General features: G+C 53.9%; 1 protein-coding gene across 2 annotated transcripts; it reads right to left on the bottom strand.

Moving 5' to 3' along the window:
• Positions 1–16,070: 16,070 nt before the first annotated feature.
• Positions 16,071–26,264, bottom strand: ANKRD60 (ankyrin repeat domain 60). Of its 2 annotated transcripts, none has more exons than XM_032350227.1 (5): positions 22,798–22,885; positions 21,049–21,203; positions 19,681–19,746; positions 19,286–19,451; positions 16,071–17,077 (listed from the first exon to the last, which is right to left on the bottom strand). In XM_032350227.1, exons 2-5 carry the CDS (start codon positions 21,193–21,195, stop codon positions 16,776–16,778), a joined length of 681 nt encoding a protein of 226 aa, XP_032206118.1. In that variant the 5' UTR covers positions 21,196–21,203; positions 22,798–22,885; the 3' UTR covers positions 16,071–16,775. The 2 variants fall into 2 exon arrangements, with proteins under 2 accessions (XP_032206118.1, XP_032206117.1); XM_032350226.1 differs by lacking the exon at positions 22,798–22,885 and adding an exon at positions 26,040–26,264 and having other exon boundaries at positions 16,073–17,077; positions 21,073–21,203.
• Positions 26,265–26,851: the final 587 nt, after the last annotated feature.

Genomic DNA, 26,851 nt, shown 5'->3' with positions numbered 1-26,851 from the left:
CCCACTGCACCTGATTCAGCCCATCCTCCCTCTCCGTTTCTCTCCTGCTGGGTCAGCGCACCCCAGAGGCCTCAGCCAGCCAGGGACCCCTTCCCTCTTGTTTGTTCCGCCCACCAGCACATCATCATAAATATTTATGGATTAACTCAACTGCTTTTCTGCAGAGAAGTTCCCTTTCCCTTGAAATCCACAAACTTTCATGTGTTAAGCCTCTGCTGGATGCCTTAAATACAGCTTTATTGAGACGTAATTCACATACCACAAAGATCACCCATTTACATATACAAACTTCAATGTATTTCAAGTATACAACTCAGGGGTGCCTGGATGGCTCAGTCAGTTGAACTCTGACTCTTGGTTTAGGCTCAGGTCATGATCTCGGGGGGGGGCTGTGAGATTGTGAGGTTGAACCCCGCAGCGGGCTCCACATTCAGCTGGGAGTCTGCTGGAGGTTCTCTCCCTCTGTCCCTCCCCTTGCCTACACTCTTGTCTCTCTCTCTTTCTCTCTCTTTCTAAAATAAAATAGATAAAATTTTTTTAAAAAATAAAAATAAACTATGCCATTCAATGGCTTTTGGTGTTTTTACAGAATTACATACCCATTGCCATAGTCTCATGCTGGAACATTTTCATCACCTCAAAAAGAGGCCCCGTTCCCACGAGGGATCATGCCCATTTCCCCCTCCCAAGCAAACACCGACCTACTCTCCATCTCTGTGGATTTGCTTTTACCAGACATTTCATACCGATGGAATGTTACAGTATTTGGCCCTTTGCAACTGTCTCCTTTCCCTTGCTGTCAAGTTTTTGAGGTTTTGTCTTCTAGATACCAATCACCAAGACACCCATGAGGTGTTAAAGTGGCTGAGATCTTTGTCCCTTCCTTGGTGCAGCTCTGCTCCGTGAATGAGCTGGATAAGGAATGAAAACGGCAACCATAGATTATTCGCTTTGACAAGCAGAGGAAGAGGTGCTCTAAGGAACACACCAGGCCAACGATGAGGAGTGGGCTGGCAGGGCAACCATGAGGCTGCCGAACGGGATGGTAGGTGGGGTCAGCCACGTGGGAGAGGCAGGCTGAGCGCCCAGACAGAGGAAACAGCATGTGCAAAGGGCCTGACGAAGGGAGCAGATAAAAGAAGCCCCAGAGGAAAGGAACATGGCCCAGAACAACATCCACAGGAGGTCATGGGGCATGAAGAGCCTTGAAGCCTTGAGTCCAGAGTCTCGACTTCCCTTTGCAGAGCAGTTCGGAGGGTCGGGTGGGGTGGGGGTGGTCATTGAAAGTTTGCAACAGAGGAGAGATGTCAGCACAGTTTTACTTTTCAGAGCCCATTCTGAAGACTGGGCAGAGAAGGGAGGGCCCCCCAGGAGACCGAGACACTGCCCAGCGGTTGAAGCTGGTGGGGAGCTCGGGGCAGCTGTGCCACAGCCGTTGGTGACAGGGAGACAAGGGGGAGAGGGACAGGCGGGGCAGTGGGGTTCTGCTTGAAGATGGGGCACCGTCTGAACAGTAGTTGGCTGGAGCAGTCGGTGACTACCTCATGCAGCTTGGCAGTGAACCCGCATGGGTCCTTCGGCGTGCCCACGCGCACTGCCGGCTCAGTGGGGAAGCACCTGGCCGGCTCCTCCACGCGGCTGCCCCCTCGCCACTCCGTGTCCTCGACACCCTCGCGTGGTGGAAAACGCGGCTCCGCTCCCGGCCAACATGTTCAACTCAAATGTTTTCTGTAACCGGCGTACCCTGAGCCTGCTCTAACTCCCAGCTGATTCAACTCCCCAGTCTATCCCCAGGCCTCGATTCGATCAATCCTGGCAGAGATTCAGCCGGAAGAGGTATCTGATTGATGTACGCAGACCCTCCAGGGGTGACTCAAGATCCCACTTGCGCACCACAGTGCCCCCCCACACCCGTCTCCCAAACTGCTGGGTCAGCCTCGCTGCTGGGCAAACCGGCCTCAGCATCCAAATAACCGAGCGGAGGTCCGCCATGGGCACTCTTCCCTTCCCAAAGGGGCCTGAAGTCCTCGTTCCCGGACTGCCCTGGGCTGGCCCTGACCTCAGGACCCCCTGGGAAAGAAAAGTTTCACAAACTACGAAGTCTCTGCGTTAATCTGAGCAGAAAAAGGCCCTGGGAAGGGGGAAGACATGCGAGCCCTGTGTGAATTGTGTTTCCATTGCCCTAGGATCAGGGTCTAAACCAGATTCTTATCTTTTGCTCTGGAAGTATAAAAACAGGATGTTGGGGTTTCTTGTTCCCAAGGATTTAGCAAAATTTTTTTCTAAAAAAAAAAAAAAAAGAAAGAAAAAGAAAAGAAAGAGAGAAAAGAAAAGAAAAAGATGCCAGAAGGATTTTTTTTTCTTCCAGAAGGAGGGTCATGGGGTCTGAAACCAAATATAAGAGGTCAAGGTCTATCCTCTTGAACTTTCTCTGGCAAAGGTTCAATGGAATCATAACCACTGGTTCTAATTCTAAACTTCCTGGAAGGGGAACAGCAGGAGGGTTTGCTCAATCTATAGCCTTTCTCAAAATAAATCACCAGCAGGTCATGGCTGCCGTAATTACTCAGCTATTACTCAGTATCTCCATGTTTCCCCCTCCCCTCATTTTTTTAAGCAAACTTGGAAATGCCTTCGGGCAGGGAGAAAAATTTTAAAAGCTTGAACCTTCATCTATGATACTTTTAGGGACCCACAAGTTGTGTAAGTGGGCGGCAAGCCCCGGGGGGGCGGGGGGAGAGGCAGTCGGGAGGGGTAGGGCCTGGGGCAAACTTACCAAGGAGGCAGCTGCTCTCTACCCCTTCCAATCATTGTCTGGGAAAGGGAACTCCAGATATTAGGGTCCTTGGTCTTGCCAAAGGCTCCTGTGTCCCCCCAAAATAGGAACATGGATCTCCTGCCATCAGGCCATGTGAGGACCCCTGAGTGTCCCGGGACCACTGGGATCTGGTCAATGACTCTAATCCCACCCCCAGAAGGGCAAAGTCCATAAGGAGGACCAAAGTTCAGTTTATAGCAGTCCAACGGGATGACGCTCTCTGAGTCAAAATTCATTTTACATCAAAGTAATAGTTTCCCTCTACTTTTTCCCACATGGCCCGTCCCCATCCACGTGGGAAGCAAGAATTTGGTGCTGTCACCCCCAAGAAGAAGGGATACTCTCTAAACTGGAAGAAAACCAGAGTCAGTTCTTGGCCTTTGAGTTTCAAAATCCTCATCCTTAGAGAAGAACGGAGTCATCAGGGAGGTTGGAGCTGGGGCAGTTCTGGAAAGGAAAACAAGCTGTGTAGAAAACTCACTCTCCCACCTCATCCGTCCCCGAGCTAGGCAAAGTTTCTCCAGATGGGGGTTGTTAGGAGGAAGGGGCCCTCTTTGCAGGAAGAAGCCCCTTGGAAGAGGACAAGACCCCCACAAGAATGTGCCTTGCCCAGACTTCCTAGAGCGCAGGGCTCAAGAGTCACACTCCCAGAGCTGCCGTGGCAAGGAGTGGGAGCTGCGTGGGGACTGAGATGTCCGTTTCTAACGAACTCCAAGGAGCGCTAAGCCCTGCCAGGGGGACTCCCAGGATGTCAAACGAGTAACAGCATGAGGTCTTGTGGCTTCCTGGGCCCCCGAGTTGCTCCAAATGGAGGGAGCAGCTCAGTGACCCCACCGTCCCTGAGAATGGAAGGAAAGTGGCCCCACGAGAGCAGGACCAGGCAGGACCCCTGCAAGGAGAGGGTATCACGGAGGATTTAGCCGTCATCTGCATGGAGCAGAGTCTGAAGGTCAGGCAGGATCTCGTGTCTCAGTGGAGGCAGCTGCCCAGCCCCAATGCCTAAGCGCCCCACCAATGCCACAGAACAGCAATTATTAAAAAAAAAAAAAAAAAAAGTTCCTTCTCCATCTTATCCCATTGGTGGACTTGGATTAGACACCCACGGGGCCTGGTGCTGAGAGGTCCACTTAGAGCAAGACTCCCTTGGTGCAAAGTGTGATGGAAACCTCCGGGTGGGGGGGGGGGGCAGTGGTGCTCCAATGTGGATGCAGGAGCCAATCGCCCAGGATTTGCTGAAAGGCACACGGATTGATCGATTGAAGGGGTCTGGGGTGGGGACTGAGATTTGCATTTCTAAGGAACTCCCAGGGGAAGCCCAGTTGCTGGTCCAGGCCACCGGCTGGAGCCACAGGCTCCTGGGAGGTGTCCAGGGAAGACCTAAAACCTAGAACCCATTGGAAGAATCAGAGTGATTGGCCTATAAGCCTCACCATGGGCCAAAAACACACATGGGGCCCTTCCGATATATTCTCTATCTGGGAATTAAAGTGAACTAGAGAAGCGTAGAGTCACGATTTTAAACTGTGAGCCCGTGCTCTTAAATTGGATCATGGCGATGAGCACGCAGGTCAGGACATTTACTACAAATCCTTGAACTGTACACCTAAAACAGTTTTAATTGGGGGTTATATAAATCATTTCTCAATAAACCTGTTTTGTTTTTCTAAACGTGCCACACTCCAGTGGCCAAATTTGAGATTATCCGAGCACCTAGAATACCGTAATAACAACTGTCATTGGCTGAAACACATTGAAGATATAAATACCCAAGCATTCATAATGATTAAGGACTAATCATTTTCCCTGTCTCCTCGGTTGGAGCTGCCTTTTAGGAAAAAGCACACAGCTCCAGAGGATGAAGGAAAGCTCACTTTTACAGAATGCCGGCCCAGGAAATGCGGAAGGAATGACGGACGGTCACCGCTTTGCCAGCCCCCCATGGAAGAACTGGCACGGTCGGGGATATGAGTTTGCTCAAGGGTGGACGGAGGCAAACCACAGTGAGGCAGAACCTCACAGCCAGGAGCACGGCTCCGAGCAGGGCAGACAACGGGGAAATCAAACCCTCACATCGTTGGCGGGCATGGAACACAGCGCAGCTGCTTTGGGAAACCGTCCAGCGGTTCTCCAGATGATTGAACCTAGGGTTCTCCTATGTCCCAGCAATCCCCTTCTCGGGTATATATACACCCAAGAGAACTGAAAATACGTGTGCACATTGGGCGCCTGAGTGGCTCAGTCTGCTAAGTGACCGACTCCTGATTTCGGCTCAGGTGATCGAGCCCTGTGTCGGGCTCTGTGCTCAGCATGGAGTCTGCTGGTCCCTCTCCCTCTGCTTCTCCCCTCCGCACTCCTTCTGTGTGTGTGTGTGTGTGTCTCTCTCTATCTCTAAAATAAATAACAAAATGTGAAATGCCCGGAATAAGTAAACACCTAACAACGGAACGATGAGCGGTTGTCTCGGGCTGGCGCGGATAAGGGGATAAGTAACTGTTCACCGGGTGTGGGGTCTCCGTTGAGACGGATGAAATGCTCTGGGACCGGATAAAGGTGAAAGTTGCACAAGTCTGTGGACATACTAAAGACCACTGAATTGTAGACTTTAAATGGGTGAGTTGTATGCATGTAAAGTGGATTTCAGGAAAGCGACTTGCTGAAAAGGCAAGTAAGAGAACAAACATTGGACGCTCTCCCTTCGACGATGCGCTCAGAGCAGTCATATTCCCACATACACAGAGCAGAAGGGTGGGTGCCAGGCCTGGGGGTGGGGACAGTTCTCGTTTGGGAAGATGAGAAAGTTCTGGAGATGGATGGTGGTGAAGGCTGCACAGTAATGTGGATGGACTGACTGCCCTGAACTATACACTTCAAGATGGTTAAAAAGGGGGGTGGGGGGGTGCCTGGGCGGCTCAGTAGGGTAAACATCTGCTTTCAGCTCAGGTCATGATCTTGGCGTCCTGGGATCAAGACCCAAGTCTGGTTCCCTGCTCAGCAGGGACCCTGCTTCTCCCTCTCTCTCTGCCCCTCCCCCTGCATGTGCACGCGCGCTCTCGCGCTCTCTCTCCCTCCCTCCCGCAAATAGATAAATAAAATCTTTAAAATAGAATAACATGGGGGCGCCTGGTTGGCTCCACTGCCTTCGGCTCAGGTCATGATCTCAGGGTCCTGGGATCGAGCCCCGCATCGGGCTCTCTGCTCAGCGGGGAGCCTGCTTCCTCCTCTCTCTCTGCCTGCCTCTCTGCCTACTTCTGATCTCTCTCTGTCAAATAAATAAATAAAATCTTTTAAAAAAATAGAATAACATGGTTAAAATGGTAATTTTATGTCATATTGTTTCACCATAGTAATAAAAATGTAGCGAGGGAACAGGGTATCCAGGCTGGGAAGGGGTCATCTCCAGAGGAAATGCTGGTCCAAAGGAGGAAACAGAAGTTCTCAGCAGAGAGTATCCGCTACCGTTGCTCCCTTAACCCTGGGCTCAGTCTTCTCCCCCAACAGTGAGACCCCCTGCAGGCATGGCTTGTGATGGCCACAAGGTCAGCCATGAGCTAATCTGGCAGAAACGGTCCCCCTGGATATGATCCCACTGGAGGTCCCACATCCAGCTCACAGGAAGCCAGGAGAGAGGGGAACGAGCTAAAGGACGCGACGTGGAAGCCCAGACACAGTCCGGACGCAGGACCTTCCACAGGCCACCTGGGCGGGCCCTCGCCATAGGCCAGCGCCCCCACACCAGAGCGTGGGGTTGAAAAGGACTCGATACAGAACCACCACGTGCAGTGCCTAAATGAAGGGGAGCCAGTGTGGGTGAGCTAGCTGGGGGCCGCTGGGAGCTTTGCACGCTGACTGGCATGAGATGCTGTGGTCAGCTGGAAAACGGCCCCCAAAGATGTCCTCTTCTGATCACGGAACCTGAGATGCGTCCTCGAACGCCAAGTCCCTTCGCATGTGCGAATCCTGAGATGGGAAATTATCCCGGCCCGGTATGACCCTACAGTTCCTTACGAGGCGAGGCAGGAGGGTCCGTGCACGAGACGAGGGCAGAGGGATGCCGTGGGAAAGGCGGCCAGGAGCCAAAGCGTGCACGCACCTCTAGAAGCTGGAAAAGGCTGGGAAGTGGGTTCTCCAGGAGACCCTCGGGAAGGAACCAGCCCTGCCCACACCTTGATTTGAGCCCAGAAGACCCATTTCGGGCTGCCGGCTTCCAGAACGGCAAGATAATAAGCTGGTGCTGTTTGGAGCCCCTAACTTATTCTGGTCCTTTATGGCCACTACCACAGCCGTGGCCAACACAGGTGCTCTGGGGAACACCTGTGCCCTGCTGGGGTTCCTGATGGCACTGCAGGACGACGCCCTCATTCTGAGAGCATGCAGACCGCAGGGTCTGGGGTGCACCCCCATGACTGGCAAAACAGCCCTTCAGAGGAAGCGGATGGGGCTGAGGTTCAGCTCTCCTCCAGTCGGCTTGGTTTTTCATGCTGAGACTTCCCATCATAAAAAGTTTTTGAAAGTCTCAATGCAGGAAAGGTTTCACCAGATTTGGGGATTTGGGCCTGGGTGGAAGGGGGGACCTCCGGAGGAGGCTGTGAGCCCCAACCCCATCACGAGCATCCCCTCCACCGCTGGGCCCCCCGAAGGCCTTCCCTGGGGCCAGCACCTCTTCCTGCTATTCTCTGAGTGTCTCCCGCTCGGCCCCGATCCTTCCCATGGACACATACATGGGCTCTACCCGTTCCCGTCTTTAAAACAACATCCCCCGGCCCCGCTACACCGTGGGGTCAAACTTCCCAAAGGAGTCATGAGGACTCCTGCAGAACCCCGTCCTTCAGGTTGGCTCCTGGCTCCACAGCCACCTTGGAAAGGAGCCCAGTCCCCCACGTGCCACGGAAGCTGGCCTCGCCCCGGACTCCTGTGGGGCCACGTGGGATGGTGTCTCTCCAGCTCCCCCGGCGGACTCCTCAGCAGCTTTCCAGGGTGACGACCACGCCCTCCACCCTCCTGAGCACCTGTTTCCCTCCTCCTTTGCTGTGCCCCCCCTACCTGAACTCAGCGGAGCCCCTCAGCTCAGCCCGGGACTGCTTCTGTCTTCTACCCAAAGCCTTCTTTCTCTTACCTCCACCTGCTTACTCACAACCACCAAGCACACGCGTCAGCCCCTCTCTGGGAGCCCCAGCCCTAGGCGCCCAACACCCCATGCAGTGTCCCCATAGGGGAGTGGTAGGCGCGCCCAAATGGAATCCCTGGGGTGGGTCGGGGCGGTGGGCCCTCAAAAGATAGGTCCACTTGAAATCTGTGAATGTGAATTTATTTGGAAAGAGGATCTCTGCCCCCAAAATGGCAGCTTCGTGAGGCTGAGATGGACTGGAATGCCTCCGTTTCTCAGAATGCTGAATAGGACGTCTCCTGTTTTCTTGGAATTTCAGCTGAAGCCTGTGGCTGAAGACAGTACGTGACAGCTCACATCTTCCGAAGAGAGGTACTTACTGTTCAGCTGACACCCGGACTTGCTAAGAGAGAGCCAGAGCCACTTCAGAGGCCCACACAGTACTCCAAAGAAAGTAACTGGCCACAATTTTCTAGAAGATTAGAAACTCGGTGCAGAGAGTGAGGACTTCTGTGGGGGAAAGGGGAGCTGTCATCTCACAGCAGGCTCTGGACATCGTCCCACTCTCCCCACCACTGAAACCACGTGGAGAGAGCATCTAGAGACCCCTTCACTGACTGAGGCTGCCCCAAGGGGGCCTGACATCTCACCACCCGCCCAGGGCAACGTTCACCAAGCCGATTCTAGATCAGGTTCTCAGAGGCAGCACATACTTCAAGAATCCCATAGGAAAAAAACAAGGGCCCGTGGGCCAAGTGCACACACAGGAGGCAGGTAAGGGGGCAGGTCCCATCTTGAAAGCCTCCTCCTACCCAAGAGATCTCCTGCGGGGAGGGGAACAGTCAGAGGGAGGAGGGTGGGTTTTACGAGGTCAGCAGGGGATCACCATTGGGGGAATCCTCAGTGGGGGAATCTCCAAACACACACTCGGTGCCTGGGAGCCCCAACCGAGGGCCCTCGACCTTCAGGTGGGAACCACATGCCACCTCTGTCTCCTGGGCCCTGCACGCCAGCCTGTCCCGAACACAGAAACAGCTGGGGGAGTGGACAGGCGTGGGGGACAGAGAGCAAAAGCACACAGCCCACAGCCACCAGCACCACCCCCGGAGACCCCCCAGAAGCCCTGAGCCGGGAATGGGGGATTCACTGGAGGAATGACTGCACTTTCTATTTGGGTCGGGAGGGCCTTTTCAAAATTTGCAAAAGACAGCTGCTGGTTTACAGCAGAAAACGGCCAAACATCCTACTGGATACCCAAGGCAGGGACATCCCTTGGGTGTCCCCAGGGATACCCAAGTCCCTGGGGACGTCGACAGGGTGGGCGCACAGGGCATCGTCAGTGAGGCAACAATGAAACCCCTCCCCGTGACTCTAGTCGCTGTGGCCTAGAGCCCAGAGGAACCTGCTAGCATGTGAGGCTCCGTCAGCAAACCCGCTGAATGCCCAGGTGGGCGGCACGCCCGACCTCTCCCCTCATTGCTAGCACGTGCCTCTGTCTGAAGTCCAGTGCCCCACACTACAGGGTACCAACCCACTTCTTTTAGAAAGAGGCAGCTTTGCTACCCAATCCTCTGCCTCCAAGGGACCGGGGGGCCATAACAGCACCTCCCCGCGTCCCCACGAGAAGCCGGTGAGGTCCGTTATAGCACAGGCAATAGCAGATCTGAGCCCCTGTTGTTGCATCATTTAAATACAACGGTTACACCTCATGCGAAATGCACCAGGTATGCAATACACTGACCGCCGCTTGCTGCCGGGTGGAGATAAATCATAAAGTTCTTTGAAGGAGGTCATTTGCTAAAAATGACTGTGACGTCTCAAGCCTCACCCTTCTCTGCAGGCTGTGGGGTATCTCGGCTCCGGGAGAAATAACATTGACAATCCTGAGTTTCAACACATCTAAATTAGCAAAGCGCCTCCTTGCCTTTCTCGTTGCAGCCCCTCCTGGGCCACAGAGACGTTATTTAAAATGTTCATGAGAATGGCAAGGAAGCTCCTGGACTCTTCCCTCCCTTTGGGGGGTTAAAAGAAAAATAGAATTTATCTCTAACGCTGGCTGGCTCTCGTCCCTGACCCCTAGACCATAATTCGTGAGGCCCTGGAGGAAGGATCTTTGAGCTGGAGGACATACTTCTTTCTGAGTTCTTGTATTATTAACTATATGTGAGAGGTACTATCTACATCAAGTTAGGGGTTTTTTTTAACATTCTATACTGTACAGAGATCCAAACAGCATGTGGAATGGAAAGCCCCTGGGGCATAATGGTCTCGAGGGAGACGAGCAAATCAACAAATGCAACAGGATCCACAATTTCTATGAGGCTCCAGAGGGCGGGGTCTGGATCAGAGGTCGGTGCCGGCGCCCCAAGTGGATCCGCGGTCTCGGGGCGACACCTGGTGGCCGCCGTGCCCGCCCACCTGAGGCAGCGGTGCGCAGCAGCGCCCCCTGGCGGGAGCTCCTGGCGGCCGGTGGGCGGCCTGGGGAGGAGTCAAGATCCCCTGGCGGGGGCTTTGCGGGGCGGGGGGAGGCTGTCCTGTGGTCGCTGCGGTTGCGGAGGACAAGTGCCTGCGAGGTTTCCTTCCCTGCCCCACCATCCGCATTCTGCAGCGCCTGCTTGCCTCCAGCTCCGGGTGAGCGCTCCTGCAATGCTTTCAAAAGGAGGACCAGCCCACTGGGACGGGGGGTCTTGGGGGAGGTGACCAAAGTCTCAGCCCCAGGCGGGCTGGCTCACCCCGAGAGCAGAAGCATGGCCTGTGATCTGGCGAGTTAATGCTGTGAGGTGCTTGTCCAAACCACACGGCCTCTACAGTCCGGCGTCTTCGCGTTGCCACTTGTGCGCTCCGCGACGCTGGGCAGGCCCCCGGCGGGGTCCTCAGTGAAAAGCGGGCTCGGACTAGAACGCGCTCGCGCCGCTCAGAACCAGCGTCTCCGCGTGTTGGTCAGAAATCCTGGGCTCTGCCCCTGACCTGGTGAATCCGGGACCTCGGGGAGGCGAAGCCCAGCCCCTGCGCCCTCTTCCCAGGCCTGCCCTGGCACGCTTGCGCGCTGGCGGTTGAAAACCTCGGACTGTGCGGACCGTGGAAAGACACGAGAGAATGTGTGCAAAATGTCTGGCCTGGGGTGAGGGGTCCGTCAATGATTCTTGGAATTCTCCAACTTTGGAGAGCTCGTGGCGGAAGGGGGGGGTCTCTTTCCTTTGTTTCTTTTTTATGTGTATTTTTAATTACAAATGTAACGTGCGCTGTTAAACGTAGAATTACTGTGTGGCCCAGCCGTTCCCCTTTTAGACGTGTACCCAGAAGAACTAAAAACAGGTCCTCGAGCAAATCCGTGTACGCTCACGTTCCTGGAGGCCGTTTCCACAATAGTCCAAGGGTGCGAAGGGCTCCTGGGTGGCTCGGTCGGTTAAGCATCCGCCTTCTGCTCCGGTCAGGATCTCAGGGTCCGGGGACGGAGCCCTACGTCAACCCTACCTTGGGCTCCGCACTTGGCGGGGCGTCCGCCTGAAAGATTCTCTCCCTCCCCTCTTTCCCACCTTCCCTGCTCTCTCTCTCTAATAAATAAATAAAATCTTAAAAAAAAAAAAAAAAAAAGGTGGGAACAACCCAGATGCCAACTAATGAAGGGATAATGATGGAATGTTATTCAGCCTTAAGAAGGAATGAAGTCTGCTACACGCTTGGTGTGGATGAACCCGGAAAACAGGACGCTAAGAAGCCAGATACATACTGACTTGATTTATCTGAAGTACCTGGAATGGGCAGATCCGTAGAGACAGAAAGCAGATCGGCGATTGCCCTGGGGTAGAGGGAACAGGGTGGGGAGAGGGGCAGGCTGCTACTGGGTCAAGTATTCCTTTGTAAGGTGATGGAATGTTCTAGAACTACATACTGGTGTTGGTTGCACAACACTGCAAATGTGCAAAACATCATTAATGACAAATTTCACATTATGATATTTTACCATAAGAAGAGAAATGCTGGTCGTGACCACTTCAAGATGTATGAAGCAGAGCAGCCTCCGGCAGACAATGCTAAGAGCCTGAAGACCTTTGACCTCATTATTTTTGCTCAAATACCCTTACATGCACATTTACTGGATTTGCCTCCTTTTCAAAATTGTAACTCAGTGATCTCATACCCATCTCCTGGGCAACTTGCCGTTTTTTCACAAACCGGGATGTCAGGACACATCACACTCCTTATCGCCGTCCCTTGGCCTTAGAGCCACAAATCAAGTCATTCCTTAATTGGTGAAAAGGTGCCACCATTAGCCTCACTGGTGGGCACTGGGAGTGTCTCCAGGCACTTGGTCCCCGGAAAGATCTGCCGTGAACTTAACGCATGCGGCACATGATGTTCTGGGGTTTCATCTCTGCGGGATAGAGGCACCAAAGTGGGGTCGCTGGGCGGAGTCATGAATTCTCTGAGGTCCCCTGGGAGCTCGCGAGCACGCGCGCATCGCGCATCGCAGCATCAGATGTGACCCGTTTTAGCCTCCTTCCCATTGCCAACTGACCACGCGCGCCAACCAAACGGTAGAAGGTGACCCCGTATGGATGCATTGATGGGATTTGACCGTGGGTGTGGCTGGCCTCGTTATGGGGCCCGGGTTTGGGGACCTCTGGGCAGGGGGTCCGCAGGTTCTTTGAGGGTGCGATGGGCGCTCAGAAGGTCCCCCCCAGAGCGCGCGCGTGTGTGCCAACAGGTGCGTCATACAATTTCGGGGGTTCAGACAGAGCAGCTCATCTGCGAGCCCCCCGCCACCGAGCCTTGCTCTTGAGTTTCCGGCGTGGCGCAGACTGCAGCATCCCTGACATTTCCAGCGAACACAAACACCGGCGTTTTTCTAAATGCTAATGGGTTTCTGTGCCCTCTGCTGGAGGCTCGCAGCGTCAGGGCTCTGCGGAGGCCGAGCCGAGCGCCTGGAATTTTCCTCTCATCTTAGAGCTTTTTTTTTTTTTTTTTTTTTTTTTTTTCCCTTCTGCGCAACTGGCCCTGCAGTTCTCAATTCAGAACGACTTTCTAGAAGTTGCTGAGGAAGCCCTGTACTTAATACCAAAATCAGCAAGTTTCAGGGAAATTATTTATCTCCCACTTTGGGAATTATTAGTTCTGGATGGAGACTCTGATTGTATAAGGTTTGCTGAAAATTTATGAGGCTATCTGGGAACCAGGAGCGTATTGATTCCTGGTGAGTAAACATTTTAAGCAAATTAAGTGGTGCTAGTAATAATAATAATAATGGGCACTATTTTTCAAGTGTCTGCTCTGTGCCCGGCATTTAATCCCTCCAGCGATGACAGGGGCAGGTTTTATTACCCAAATGTTACAGACCGAGACACTGAGAGATGCGATTGCTTGGCCTCACGCCACACAGCCAGCGGCGAAGGAAAGTTCCCCGCCTCACCTGCCGGCCGGACAGCCCAGCAGGGCTGCAGCATCGAGGGTTTGGGCCCCCAGGAGTCTGCCTCATGCGTCGTCTCGCCTCCAAAACACGAACAGGTTAGAATGGAGACAATGAGGACCCTGACGGACGGAGAAACTGAGGCCGTTGGAAGGTGACAGTTTGCTCCCAAGGTCACACACGTGTTAGGGACAGAGAAAGGAGTAGAATCCTGGCCCACAAATGCACTGAGAACAAGACAATGTTTTCCAATCCCAGCACAGCCCTCTTGCCTGCAGAGGCCTGCTCCGTGGTAGAGGGGACACGGGTGGGGGTGGGGAAGGGGTGAAGGCGCCCCAGCCCCAAACAGACTTTCCCCTTGTTGGAATCAGGACTCAGAGCAATCTGCCCAGGCAATAATGTCCCCAGCCTGTGTCGCAGTGTCACATAAAGCAGTCTCAGGGCCATGGAGAAAGTCCCCCGAGTTGCCACCAGGGGGAATGCCATCCCTTCCGGCTCTCTGGGAAGCTCCGGTTGGTGAAGAGTCCTGAGGGAGGAAAGCACCGGGGTCTGCAATGCAGGGGGGATCCGTGGTGAGAGAGACACCCAGGAGGTGGCGTGAGGTCCAGAGGGGCCGTCAGGGGGCCTACGTCCAGGTTCTGGAGGAGACTGGAGACCAGGCCAATAGACTGGATACAGAGGAAGATTCCAGCATGTCTGTCCAGCTGCCTCTGAGACCAGGAAGCGGCAGGGGACTCCGGGCTGGGTGGCCAGGAGGCTGGCTCAGCAGAGCGAGGCCTGGCCACGATGTCCGTGTCGCCCTCTGGACCCCACAGTGTGCATGACCTCTTCCTGATTTGCGCCGCGTGGCCTTCTAGAAAAGATGTGAGGCCACTTCCAATCAAACATGCGTACAAGAAAGAGCAACACGTTGTACCTGGTTCGAAGGAAGGGTGGGGACGAGGGGAGGGCAGAGGCCCCTGCTGAGCATCCTGGCAGCCAAGGGGAAGGGGAGCACGTTGGGGGCAGAGCTGTCACTACCTGCTTGCAATGGGCAGTCCCCCACCTCCCAACGCCGTTTTCCAGGCCGACCCAGGGAGAACAGGGCTGGGTATTATACCCAGAAGACTCACCCCCATCCAAGAGGCAGCCCATCCACCCATCCTCGCCTGCACTACGAGACACAAGCCCAGCCCATCCTGCACTTGCAGGGAGACCCACCTGGGCGATCAGGGACCACAGCGATTCCCACTGAAGACCGTCCCCAGTGCCTTGGGCCTAGAAGGATTTCAGGGTCCCACAAAAATACTTGAATTGACCCCACCAAAAATTTTTTTCTGTTGGTGGCACCCAAAAAAAAATGCTTAATGAAATATCTATGACATGTAACGTGATTGTGACCATTTGCAAACCAACTCCTCTTTGGCTGTGGACATATTTTATTCACTCTGTGATGCAAGCTTGTTTGAACATGGCTGAGAGCATGGTCCAACGGCCTCTAAGGAAGCGCCTCCAGGACCTGTAGGAGCGTGTGCACGGCCCTGCCTCGGACTGAGCGGCGTGTCAGCCGCGGAGCTTGGAACTTGCCCCTTTTCTGGCTGAGTGTTGCACTGAACTGGGGGCATGCGAAGATACAGTGCTTGCCTCTGAAGTTTTGGGGACGAGTATCAGGCAGCTGGCTCTTGTAACGGCAGCAAGAGCAGAGCAAAGCTGCTGGCAAGCAAAAGACTTTGAGTAATGCCACTTGTTAAGTTAAAAGGGTCCCCGAGTCACCCCGCCAACATACCTCATTAGCTGAATGAATTGACCCAATGGTTGGGGTTATTTAATATCTGTCTACCAACTTTGGAGAACGTCTGCCAAAAACAAGATCTCAGTTTTGACACAGTTGATGCTGAGCTCTATTTTTTTCTGACTATTATTTGTCAAACAGATTGCTGAGCCGGGTGCCGCCACGTCGACCGAGTGTAAAGCCACATCATCGACACGGATCTTCCTTGTTATGACAGCAGGAAATGCAGCCAATTAATTTAAAAGCCGAATCCAGTTATCGGGATATGTGTTGGAAAGAAGGGCAGCCGGGATACGGTGCTGTTTTCCATCACTTTGAAAACAAAACTTCCACGGTCGAGAGACCATTGTCGCACAGACAGATCGCAGAAGTCGTGTTAGAATATGGGGCTTTAGAGAAACATACATCAGTGGGGGGTGGGGGGAGTATGGACAATACATGTCACCTAGCAAGACCATGGCTTCCGAGTCGCAAATGTCCCAGGAGGCTTGAGTTCCTTCTGCCACTTTCCTCCGTGAACAGGGGTGGAGTCTGGCCGTATGACGCATCCACACGTGTGTCTCAGATCTGCTACTCCTTCTGAACCATGCCACCATGTTTTAAAAAATTCAAGTCAACACTTAAAAATCTGACTATATCCTATCAAAAAGCTCTGGAAAAATCTAGCAGCCTTTGGCTCACATTTCCGCTGGAGCTGATTCGTGGCGCCCTCTCCAGACAGCAGGACGCAGGTCCGCGCTGCTGGTTTCCACCTTTTCCTCTGGCTCCCGCTCCAAGCCCTGATGCATGGCAGACAGGGCCCCTTGAGGGGTACACAGCCTGGAACTAAGGCTGGAACTAAGCATAGGAAGGATGATGGTGTTGCCACGTGGGGTCCTAGCAAGGAAGGAGAACACCGGAGGGAGGAAGGATCGGGGGGGGGGGGGGGGGGAGGTGTGTTTGGACCACTGGGGATGGGACCCAAGAAAAGATGGTGCCAGCTCTGATTCTCTCCTCTTCGAGCTCATCGTCGTCCTTGACATGGTCTCTCCCAAATCCAACAGCAACTTATCACCTCTAACCAAGACTAATAAGGCACCCCAGTAGAGGACGTGACCGGAGAACCAAGCTCTCTCTGCTTCTCTAGTCCCCTATCCCCCAAGCCACAATTCAAGCAGCAGACCCCTCAGAGATGGCTCGGGAAAACTTCTGGAACATCACTCGCTGCGGCAGCACGTAGCACACAGTTCCTGAGCTTTACAGACTGAAATTCAGAGCCCACCCCACGCAGGACCCCCCGACATTTGCCAGCACTTGTGCATGGCAATAGCAGCAGTACCGTTATCACTGCTATTACTTCTATTATGCTGATGCATTAGATGGTCTCCAGACGCGAGAAGGTAATTGGCTCCCATCACCCCAAGCCGCGTTACTGGATACAATGTTCAAATAGCTTAAAATTAACGGCTGGCATCTGAGCCCGCTCGGTCCATAATGGATTACAGAATGAACACAAACTCACCTACCTCCACCAGCACCCTCCCCGATTCATTTGCAAACAGGACAGATAATTTAGTATCTGATTCAGATTAATTGCCACGTTTTCTTGGCTTCCTGCTCCCCAAGGGCCACTGTGGATTTGAACTCTGGAAAGTTACCCAGGTCACCCTCGAGGTGCAGACATTCCCAGAGGGAGTCAAACTTGGCTCTTCTTGGAGCCTGACTTGGACTTTGCCCTGAGAAGAACCTTGTTCTTGGTCAAGTTCTTTGGGTCTTTTGTCCCTGACTTCGCCATCCAGTAGAAGAGGAACATGCGCTGCTCACTGTGCCTGCGGTTCAGGCGCCGGGCGAGGGACATGGGGGTCTCCCCCCTGGCATCTCTTTCATTGATGGAGGCTCCATGGTTCAGCAGGTGGTTGATACAGTCCAGACGGCCCATGGCTGCGGCCACATGCAAGGCTGTCCTGCCCATGGGGCTTTGGCTGAGACAGCTGGCCCCTGTAAAACAAGAGAGCCGGCTGAGCAAGGCTCACCCTCCCAGCCGGGAGCCTCACCTCCAGAACTACATTCAGGAGGAGCAGCTCAGGAGGGGTGAGGCCATAACAAGAAGGCTTAGAGTTAATAACGGCCCCCGCCTGACCCCAGCAGGGAGCATCAGGGAGGAGGCATTGCTGCACTGTCCCAGTGACCAGCACTGCTTTGCCTCCCATCTGCCCACGGCACGCTCCTGCTCAAACCCCATTTCTGGCATCCACTACCCTTGGGGTCATTCTCTAGGTCGTTCCTGCTCTGTCTCACCCTGCCACCCTCCCCACACCACGGCCTTCCACCTCTCTCTCTCTGCGCATGCTCCAATTTTACCAGTCTTCTGTCTTTGCACACTAAAGACACCCTGTTCCCGCATCCCGCCCCAGGACTTTGCACATGCTGTTCCTTCTGCTAACGGCCTGTTCCCCGTTTCTGCCCCCGCCCCCCACCCCCACCAGCCCTGGCTAACTCCATCCTTCTTTTATCACTTCCTCAGGGAAGCCTTCCTTACCCCCTCCCATGAGTCCCGCTCCCCTGTATATGCTCAGCAGACATTCCACAGCTTCAGAACATGCCGTGCACGACTGACCATGGAATTAATTATTTGTAATAATTTGCTGACTTCCCTTCATAAACTCCATGAAGGCAGAAAACACACTTGTTTTGATCACTGCTGCTTTCATCCCCGGCACGTAGCGCGATGCCTGGAGAAGACAGGCGCTCGGGAAATGACAGACGACGGGCAGCCTGACTCATGGACAGATTTCACTTCGATTGAATTCCTCACTGCCTCCCGCAGATGGATGGGCTAATGACAGGTGTCCAATACGGACTTGTTGAATTGAATCAAATTCTGGGTAACAAATATCATGACACAGAAAACAAGGCAATTCAATTACAAGCAGCTGACATTTCTGTAGCCAGTTTTTATGAGCTATGGCTGGACGGTGAGGTAACGTTTTAAATAGGTTCTCCTAACGCCCAGCCTCAGCCTTGGCACAGCTTTGCGGCGGCTGTGTGCAAAGGACAGAAAACTTTGCAAAGCTGGCTGTAATGTTTTAACTGGGGCTTTCAAATACATCACAGTTCCATCAGAGTGAAAATGACTTTTTATGAGCTTAAAGGACTGCTGGTCTGTGAACAGCCCATATTTCATCCCACAACAGGCGGCATGGAGAAAGCAGCGGAGAAAACAGCAAAATGGTCAGGAAAGCCTCTACCCAGTCATCCTGCCCTGGCCTCGAGGATGTTGGCGCCCTGCTTGCTGGAGGGGGGGGCAGGAGGGAAGACGAGGTGCAGAGGGCCAGGGTCAAGGCCGCGGGCAGGAAAGGTTCAGATTGGAAAGCAAGTTGATAGGGGAGACCCTCGGATGAGGCCCCTTCTGGGCCTCAAACCCCTGACCAAACAGTACGTCACATGCTCTTCCTGTTCCCGGGGAAGCCGGCGGCCTGGGCCATCTGCGGCCATTGTTTATTGTTCTAGAATGGTCGACACCTCAATCGGTGAACCTCTTTTCCCAAAAATATCCTACAACCAGGAGAGATAAAGATAAAGCGTGCTCCGGCCGAGTCTCACGCGAGCCCTCACGTTCAGAGACAATGCAGGCCAAGGCTGCTGCTTCTATCAACAGAGAGAGAGAGAGAAGTGACAGCCTGTCCTTGGAACGAGGGCGGGGAATGGGGATGGAGACCAGATGAGAAGGGGGTTCGTGGCAAGGGTCTCCTGAAGGAAATCATTCAGAGCGGCCTGCCAATGCTCCCCCCTCCCCCTCCAAGAGAGTGATGCTGGCTTGGGGCTAGACCCCTTGGACTGTGGCAGAAAACCCAACCTCAGATGGGGCAGGAATAACACAGGGAGTCCAGGAATATCTCCAGCAGCGTTCAAAGAGGCCAGGAGGCTCTTTGGGCTACTCCTGTGAATTAGTGTCTGGAAGTTTGATCTCTGATGACAGAATCTTCTTGAAACCCGGCCAGGAGAGAGGACAACCGCCTTTACTCAGCATGTCCTAAGACCCCTACAGAAAGAGGCTCCCTAGTGGCCCATGGGACCATGATTGGTGGTTGACACAACTGGGGTCCAGGACGCCATTGCAGAAGGCCCTGGAAGACAAGCACTCTGTCCTCCCTACCCGCGGTAGACCACAACTTGTGAACATACTCAGCCATCTCTCAAAATTACCATGTTCTAGAAGGTACTGCACGGCGTCCGAGTGGCCTCTGTGAGAGGTAATATACAAGGCCACGAACGCTCTGTGAGCAATCCAGGCCTTCCACTGCTTGTGTTCCAAACGCTGCGAATTTGCAGTTTGGTAAAGAGAATCTTCGTCGACACCGAGGCAGGAGAGCTGGGCAGAATAAAGGGGGTCCGCACAGTGAGTCTGAGTTCTTTCAAAAGTGCAAGCTGCACCTGACTGGTGGGGGCCGGGACCCTCCTGAGGGAAGGATGGCTCGAAGGCCCAGGGAAGGCTCGGGATGGGAACAGAGAGGGGCGAGCCCTGACCGAGAAGCTGGAACACACCCAGCGGGGGACATTGTTGACCGAATTCTATACATGTCCAGGAAATACGCATTTACCATCGGGCAGGCTCGGGAGGCAGGAAGTTCTTCCTGTCGGTGTTTTGAAGAGAGAAAATAGCTTTTCTGGGTGTCCAGAGGAAGGTGGTTGTGACCGTTAAGGAAGACGCCAGACGACACGAAGTGGCCTCCCCAGAGGGAAATGCACTTCTCTGGAGACTGGATGAATTCTGGCCTTCCGATCTATTTTCAGGCCCATTGTCTCCGCTAACTTTTGGAACACTCTGAACTCCACTCAGGGAAGAAAAATAGCCCCGTAACATAATCATCTCGTGGTGAAGCGAGGCCCTGAGCACGAGAGGAGGGCTGCGGGCTCCAGCAGAGAGGAACTCCGTCCCAGATGCAGGGCATCGGGGGTGGGGGCGGCAGTGGGGGGAGGCAGAGCCCCAGAATGTGGGAGACAGGAGGGAGTGCCCAGGTTCAGAGCGAGAGCCGGAAAACCGAGGCAGGACTCGAGTCCTCGAGAGTGGGGTGGGGGGGGGGCAGGGAAAGGCCGGGAGCCGGACCACCCCAGGGAAAGAGCTGGAAGGGGACGCACCACGTCTGGGACGCCTCCTTCTAAGGCTCCCGCACACAGGCAGGGGGTTGCCACTGTCAGTCTTGGCCCTGCCTCCCCAGAGACCAGCCACCTCTCCCAGACGGGATCCCGGATCCCCACAACCCTCCTGCAGCCAGCGTTTCCTGACCCCTTTCCTGCCGGAACGTAAACCCCGTGCTCACACGCTCATACCCTTTCATCCAAATGTACTTTCTAGAAAGCACGCTTGCTTCCCTCAGTGGCCTCCCGCCGCCGGCCCCTCGCTTCTCTGTTGGGGAGACAGTCCGGTTTCCTCTTTCCTTCTCCCCGCTGCCCACCCCAGAGCTCAGCTGAGAGCCAAGCACAAGACCTGGCAAAGAGCTGGCACCTGCCGTGGGTCGAGAAGTGCGTGATCTTTCCTCCTTAGGGGAGGGGCACACGCCCCCTCGGATTTTTGCCCCGTTACGTGCTCTGGACTGTGCCTTTCCCAGTTACCCGGAGCCCTTCGCCCACTGTGAAATCAGGGTTTCAACTTTACAAAATATACGTGGGACTAGAAAATCCATTGCCCATTGATGGCCCTTCTTCCTCTCTCTTCGGTGGGGGTCGGGGGTCGGAGGGAGTGGGTTGTAAGGGAGCACCGTGAACCGGCAAACCCAAGAGGGAGTGGGAACTCTTGATACGGTGTCCGATCATTACGACATGTGGCCTATCTCTTCTTCTCCTACTCTGGAACTTTTGCTCCAACAGTCGCATTCAAGACTGGATCTCACCCCACCCCATACACACATACACACACACACACACACACACACACACACAGTTTCCAGTTGCTCTGTGAAATCTGATACCCATTTAGAGACACATGAGGGCACCTTACTGGGATCCCCTTCCACAGCCGCCAAAACCAGTTCCGTCCATCCATCATGGCGCCAGACACATAATGAAATAATTCCACCAGGAACAACATCATGGAACTGCAACGTAGTATCATCCATCAAAATTCCTACTGGGAATAATTTTTACTTTAAAAAAATGGGTATTAGAGATAAACTATTACACTGGTTATCTTAAGAGATGATCTGACCTCGGGTATCACAAAGATCATCGGAAAGCCTGGAGCGCTAATCTCCTGTGATGAGCTCACGGAGTCTGTCTGGGGTCGTTAGTGCTTTTTAGAAACTTAATTTGCTCAGCTCAAATGGAAGCCAAAACAAAACAAAACACGACAAAAAAGGGCAACAGCTTCTAAAATTCTGTAATTATAACTCGTTCTATGGCCAAAAAAAAATAAATAAATAAAAGACACATGAGTCAGTAAAGTCTTTTTATGAGGCAAAGTCTATGAATAGGACCTCTCGAAGCGAACGTCACAGACGCAGCACAGCGGACCTATGTGCGTCAGACATGAAACTAAAACACAAATCTCTGGTTAGTGTTGTCAGCGAAGATGTAACAACGGCAAAACTGTGCTGGGTCTTTCTGATGATTCTCTACGGCAGGGTTTTTTCCCACTTGGCACTACTGACGTTTTCGACTGGGTCGTTCTCTGGGGTGGGGGCTGCCCTGGGCACAGCGTCCCTGGCCTCTACCCAGCAGATGGCGGTAGTACCCTCACCCAGCGGTGGCCATCCAGAAGGTCTGCAGACGTTGCCACATGGCCCCTAGGGGACAAAGTTGCTCCCGTTGAGCATTTATGGTAATGGAAGGATTGTAAGGCTGCCATTCAGCATGATTTAGACTGGGGACGTTAGAGTTCTGTTGGATTGTCACCCAGAACCAGCCGTCCACTACTGGAGACAATGCGGTGAGAGGGTCCACTCGCACTGCATGTGCTCAGACCCTTAGGAAAGACCGTCAGAGTGACGGACTGTAGGACTCTACAGCGTTTTCCGCAAAGTTGTCTTTAGTTTGCCTTTTTAAATGCACCGTTTCCTCACGCAGCCCCTGCTTAAGAGTAACATAATTTCTTTTTCTACAAGTGACGCCACCATTACTCCGGGTAGAATTCATGAGTTGTTCGGATTCATGGCTGAGGGATCACTAAGTGCCTGGCCCAAGCACCTACAGGCTTTTAACCCTCATGACGAGCCAGGGTTGTCATCTCCGTTTCCCGGTGAGCCAGCTGAGGACCCCGTGGCCGGGAAATGGCAGCCCTAGGACTCTCCAACAGGACCCGCCTTCCCTCCAGCGACACGCACGTGACGCTCTCGGCTCCGCTGGCCCCCTTCGGTGCTTATGAGAAACTTCGGATGGTGGATGAGAACAGGGAATAGCAATTAGCAAATTTGTTAATTAGGGTCTTATTTGTGGTTCTAACACAGAGGATAATCAGTAATTAGTCTTCAGTAAGACAACTTGACTTCCTAACAACTTTGAAAAAAAAAAAAAAACTGGGTAAAGCTGGGTTTCCCAAAGAAAGGCAAGAGTGCGATTCACACATGCTGAACAGCTCTTGGAGAAATCAGAGCACATTCCCTCTTTATAGGCGGCAGCAACTGCCTTTGGCTTAGACAAATACTAATTATCACCAGCTAAATAAATTATGAAAGCTGACAACAGACATGTAAGGTCGCCCCTCGTCCATGAATTTTGCTCACCCCTTTCAGATTTGTGTCTCTCAAGGTTTCACGTACACGTTAGCTCATGTGAACTTGCCCGACAACCATTAGGTGGATACAGAGGCGTCAGCGGGTTATTTATAGGCAGGAACCCAAATTTTCGTTACTCAACGTAGTAGCACCTTCTTTCTTTCCTTTTTGTTTGCTGTTACGAGGAAGGGCTGCGGCCGCAGGAGAGGTCAAGCTTCTCCCAGTCGCTAAGTGCTTGCTGAGTGAGAGGATTGTGACATCAGCACAAGTCACTGGGTGTCTTCCATTGCCTCTTCGCTCTCTCGAATTTACGGCTCAGCATAGCTCATCGGGGAAAGTAAATTAGCAGAAGGGGTGCCAGACGTTTGTAGCTCAGGATCCATAATTTCCGAATTACTTGTTTTAGAACACTTACTGTCCTTAAGCAGCTCACCTCATCGTTATTCACATGTTAAATAGAGACCGGGCTTGAGATACATACTTCTTTCCAGATAAAGCCCCCAAAATGCCCCAGAGCAGCTTCCAACCATCCCTATAGCAAAATAAAGATGTCAACAGAAGGTGCTTAGCCTACGCCAGAGAGAGCAAAGGAAAGTATTCTGGCATTCAATGTACATTTTGAATTTCCCGAGTCATCCCCGTCTAGAGGGGGACCTGGCACTCAGAATTCCAGAGCCCCAAGGCTCTGGGTTCCGGCTTAAGGAACTGAGCCCCGGAAGGGCAGTGTCTGGGGTAACGGAGAGCAGAGACAAGCTGATCTCAGATCTCTGCCTGTCTCCATCGCTTCCCAGCCCTGCATTACAGCCGCAGTGTCTCTGCAAATCGTTCTCCACACCCTCCGGGCTGCAGCCCAGAGCTTTTTATACCTCTGTCTCCTTGAAGTATTTTTGCATTGATTTCAGCCGGGTGGGGAGGTGATGGAGCCCAGGGGCTTTGATCCTGTTCTCATATCCTAAATATTGTAGGGATCAGGACAGGGATAGGCAGGTCCTCAGGCTGTGGGATGGAGACTGATGGATGGGAAGATGGGACTCTAGAGTCCTCGCCCCCCACTGGGTGCCTACCACATGGGATCTGTCTGGATAGGGGGCCTTGCCGTCCTGATTTAGACCCAGCGAGCTTTGGTGCTGGGTTCTGATTCCAATTGGGCCAGTTCTGAGCTCCTGACATGGACAAGGACGCAGCTTTAGATTCGGGGTTCTGATACAAACTGGGTTAGTGCCAGTATTTGGGGATCAAATGTGGGTAGGGTTTGCTTTGAGATTTGGGGTCCTGATGAGGATAGAGTTTGCTCTGGATGTGGGACTCTGATGAAAGCAAGATTTGCTTTCTGTTTGGGGGTCCTGGTATGGGAAGGGTCTATTCTGGGATGTGGAGTCCTTGCATGGGCAGGACTTGTTTTGGGATTTGGGATTCTAATGTAGCCCTATATACCGTAGCCACCAAGGGTAAGGACTCGGAGAGGTCAGCCTTGGGAATTGTGGCGGCAGGTAATGCTCTGAAATTCGAGGTCCTGAGATGGGCAAGATTTGATCTAGAGCTTGGGGTTCTGGTGTGGATAAGACTGGCTGAGGGATTTGGGATACAAATACAAGTAGAGCTTTCTTCGAGTTTTGGGGTTTTTATGGAGGCAAGGCTTACTTTGAACTCTGGCTTCCTTACATGGAGATGGTTGGCTTAAACATGGTTTGCATAAGATTTAGGGTTCAGATATGGGTAGGTTTGGTGTGAATGTTGGGGTCTTATTGTGGGCAGAGTTTGTCTCATGCTTTGGAGACCTTGTGAGGTTATTTTGGTTGGGATTAGTGCTCTGGGATAGTCATGGTGAGCTTGGGAACTGGTTTCCAGGTGTGGGAAGAGTTCATTTTGGGTTCTGGCATCCTCGTTTAGACAGAGATGGCTGATGGATTGGGGTTTGGGTGCACAAGTGACTAGTTAGACCCTGGGGGCTCAGAATTGGGTTTGTCGGCTCTGGGATTTAGGGTCCTGCTCTGGGTAGAATCTGCTTTGGGATTCAGGTTTCTGTTGCAAGCAGGGGTAGTCTGGGGTATTTATCTTGGGTGCAAACATGGGTGTGATCGGCACAAAGTCACGGGGCCCTGGGGTGGGCAATTTGTTTCGGGAATTAGCATCCTTTAGTGGACACGGTTACTAGAAGAGTCAGGGCGCTGAGAGTCGCATGGTTAGCCTGGGGATTTGGAGCCCAATCTTCGCCAAGTTCGTTCCTGGTTTAGGAGTCCTGAAGTGGGCAGAATTTATGAGCTTCGGCATCCTTGTATGGATGTGGCTGCTGGAGGACTCAGGGTTCTGAGGTAGTCAAGGTTAGTCTGGAGATTTGGGGTTGCCTTGGGCAGGTATGTTCTGGGTTTGGGGGTCCTGAGGTGAGCAGTGTCTGTTTCATAGTGTCCTCTCATGGACATAGTTGCCGGAGAATCTGGGGTTCTGGGATAGTCATTTGGGGTTTAGTCCTAGGTAGGTGTGCTCTGGGCTTGGGGGCCCAGAAGTGGGCATGGTTTGCTCTGAACTTCAGCGTCCCGTGTAGACCTGTCAGCCAGAGGATTTGAGGTTCTGAGGTAGTTGTAGTTACGCTGGAGATTTGGGGTTCAGTCTTTGGCACAGTTTGCTTCAGGCTTTGGCATCCATGTGTGGACCTAGCTGGCTGGAGGACTGGGGGGAGCGGTTATGAGTCCAACATGGGGATCTGGAAGTCTGCGTTGAGTTTGGAGTCCTGACGGGAGGTTTGCCCTAGATTGTAGGGTCCCACTGAGGACAGGCTTTGTTTCAGGTTTCTGGTCTTGTGTGGACCCTGTGGGCTTTGGGATCTGGGTCCTGATGAAGACACTGGCCACTAAGGGGCCGGAAGGGTCTTGCTTAGGTGACAGCGCCTTTGTGGAGATTTGGGGTCGCAGACATCGCCAGGATCTGCTCAGGGTCGGTGGGTCTGACTAGACAGCTTGCTTTGGGAGGAGAGTCCTGACTCAGCCGGATATGTTTGTGGATTAGGGTCTTGCTGTGGACAGGGTCTGCCTTGAGATGTGAGGTCTAACCTGAACCCGATTTGTCAAGATTGGGAAGTCCTTGTGTGGCCAGGCTGGCTTTCCTATCTGGGGGTTTGTTCTGACACTTGGGAGTGGGGGTGGGGGAGTCCTCACGCGGGCAAGCGTCCCTTCAGGGGCCGCAGGGTCAGAAGGGGACCCGGCGCCCCGGCGGAGGCCGTACACGTGGCGAGGGCAGGGGGTGGGCAGGGTCACCTTGGTCCAGGTACTGGAGCCGCTGCAGGTCCAAGGGGATGCCGGCGGTGAGGTCCAGCTCCTCCTTGAGCTCCCGCACCGTCATGTCGCTGCGGCAGTTTGTCACTTGGAACATCTCCCCGGTCTCCTCCAGCAGCACCCGCATGACGAAGGCTTCTGGGGAGGCGTCTGGGGCCAAGTCGAGCGCCGGGCTCACGGCCTCCGGAGCCCCGACGCCGCTCTGGCGCGGGGAGCGGGCCCGGGGCCGCGCAGGGAGGGGCCGCGGGCCCGTCCCCCGCCCGCCCCGCCTGCCCCGGCCGCCCCGGCGGCCGGCCACGGGGTCCGAGCCCAGGGCGCCCCCCGGCGGCTCCCCCGCCCGCGCTCCGCCGCCCGCAGCGCCTGCCCTCCGCATGCTCTCCTCCCCTGTCTCCTGCCCAACCCCCCGCCCCCGACCGCCCGAGTCACCGCAACCCTCCCGCCTACGCCCCGCGCGGGACAGAGCCCCACGGACCGCCCTGGGGTCCCCGATGGCCCGATGGCCCGGGGCTTGGAGGCGCAGCGGTGGCGGAGTGATTTGAGCTATTCCCCCCCTACCCCCAGGGGGCCGGGTCCCCCAGGCCCTTCTGAAAGCCTCGAAGCTGCTCGCCAGGTCACTCACTGCCCTGTCACGGGTGACCTCACTCCAGGTCACAGGCCGCCGTGGCCGTTCGCAATAGTCTGCGTAACTCAGGGCCCAGGGCCTGGAGTGGAAACGCCCTAAGTCCTCCCGGAGCGCCTCGTCTACAGGGGTCGGGCTGGTCTACAGCGGCGCTCAGCAGCCCTATTCCTGGCAC

This window comes from Mustela erminea, chromosome 7 (assembly GCF_009829155.1).
Source record: "Mustela erminea isolate mMusErm1 chromosome 7, mMusErm1.Pri, whole genome shotgun sequence".
Taxonomy (NCBI): Eukaryota; Metazoa; Chordata; class Mammalia; order Carnivora; family Mustelidae; genus Mustela; species Mustela erminea.
This window is presented reverse-complemented; position numbering and strand designations above follow the sequence as displayed.

Excerpts from the sequence above, each read along its gene's own strand:
- ANKRD60 (XM_032350226.1), bottom strand. The coding sequence starts at position 26,184 with ATGCGGGTGCTGCTGGAGGAGACCGGGGAGATGTTCCAAGTGACAAAC. Across the intron at positions 21,204-26,039 it reads GCTCCAGTACCTGGACCAAG|GAATTTTGATGGATGATACT; the intron begins GTGACCCTGCCC and ends TATTCCCAGTAG. Across the intron at positions 17,078-19,285 it reads GCAGTACCTTCTAGAACATG|GGGCCAGCTGTCTCAGCCAA; the intron begins GTAATTTTGAGA and ends CTTGTTTTACAG.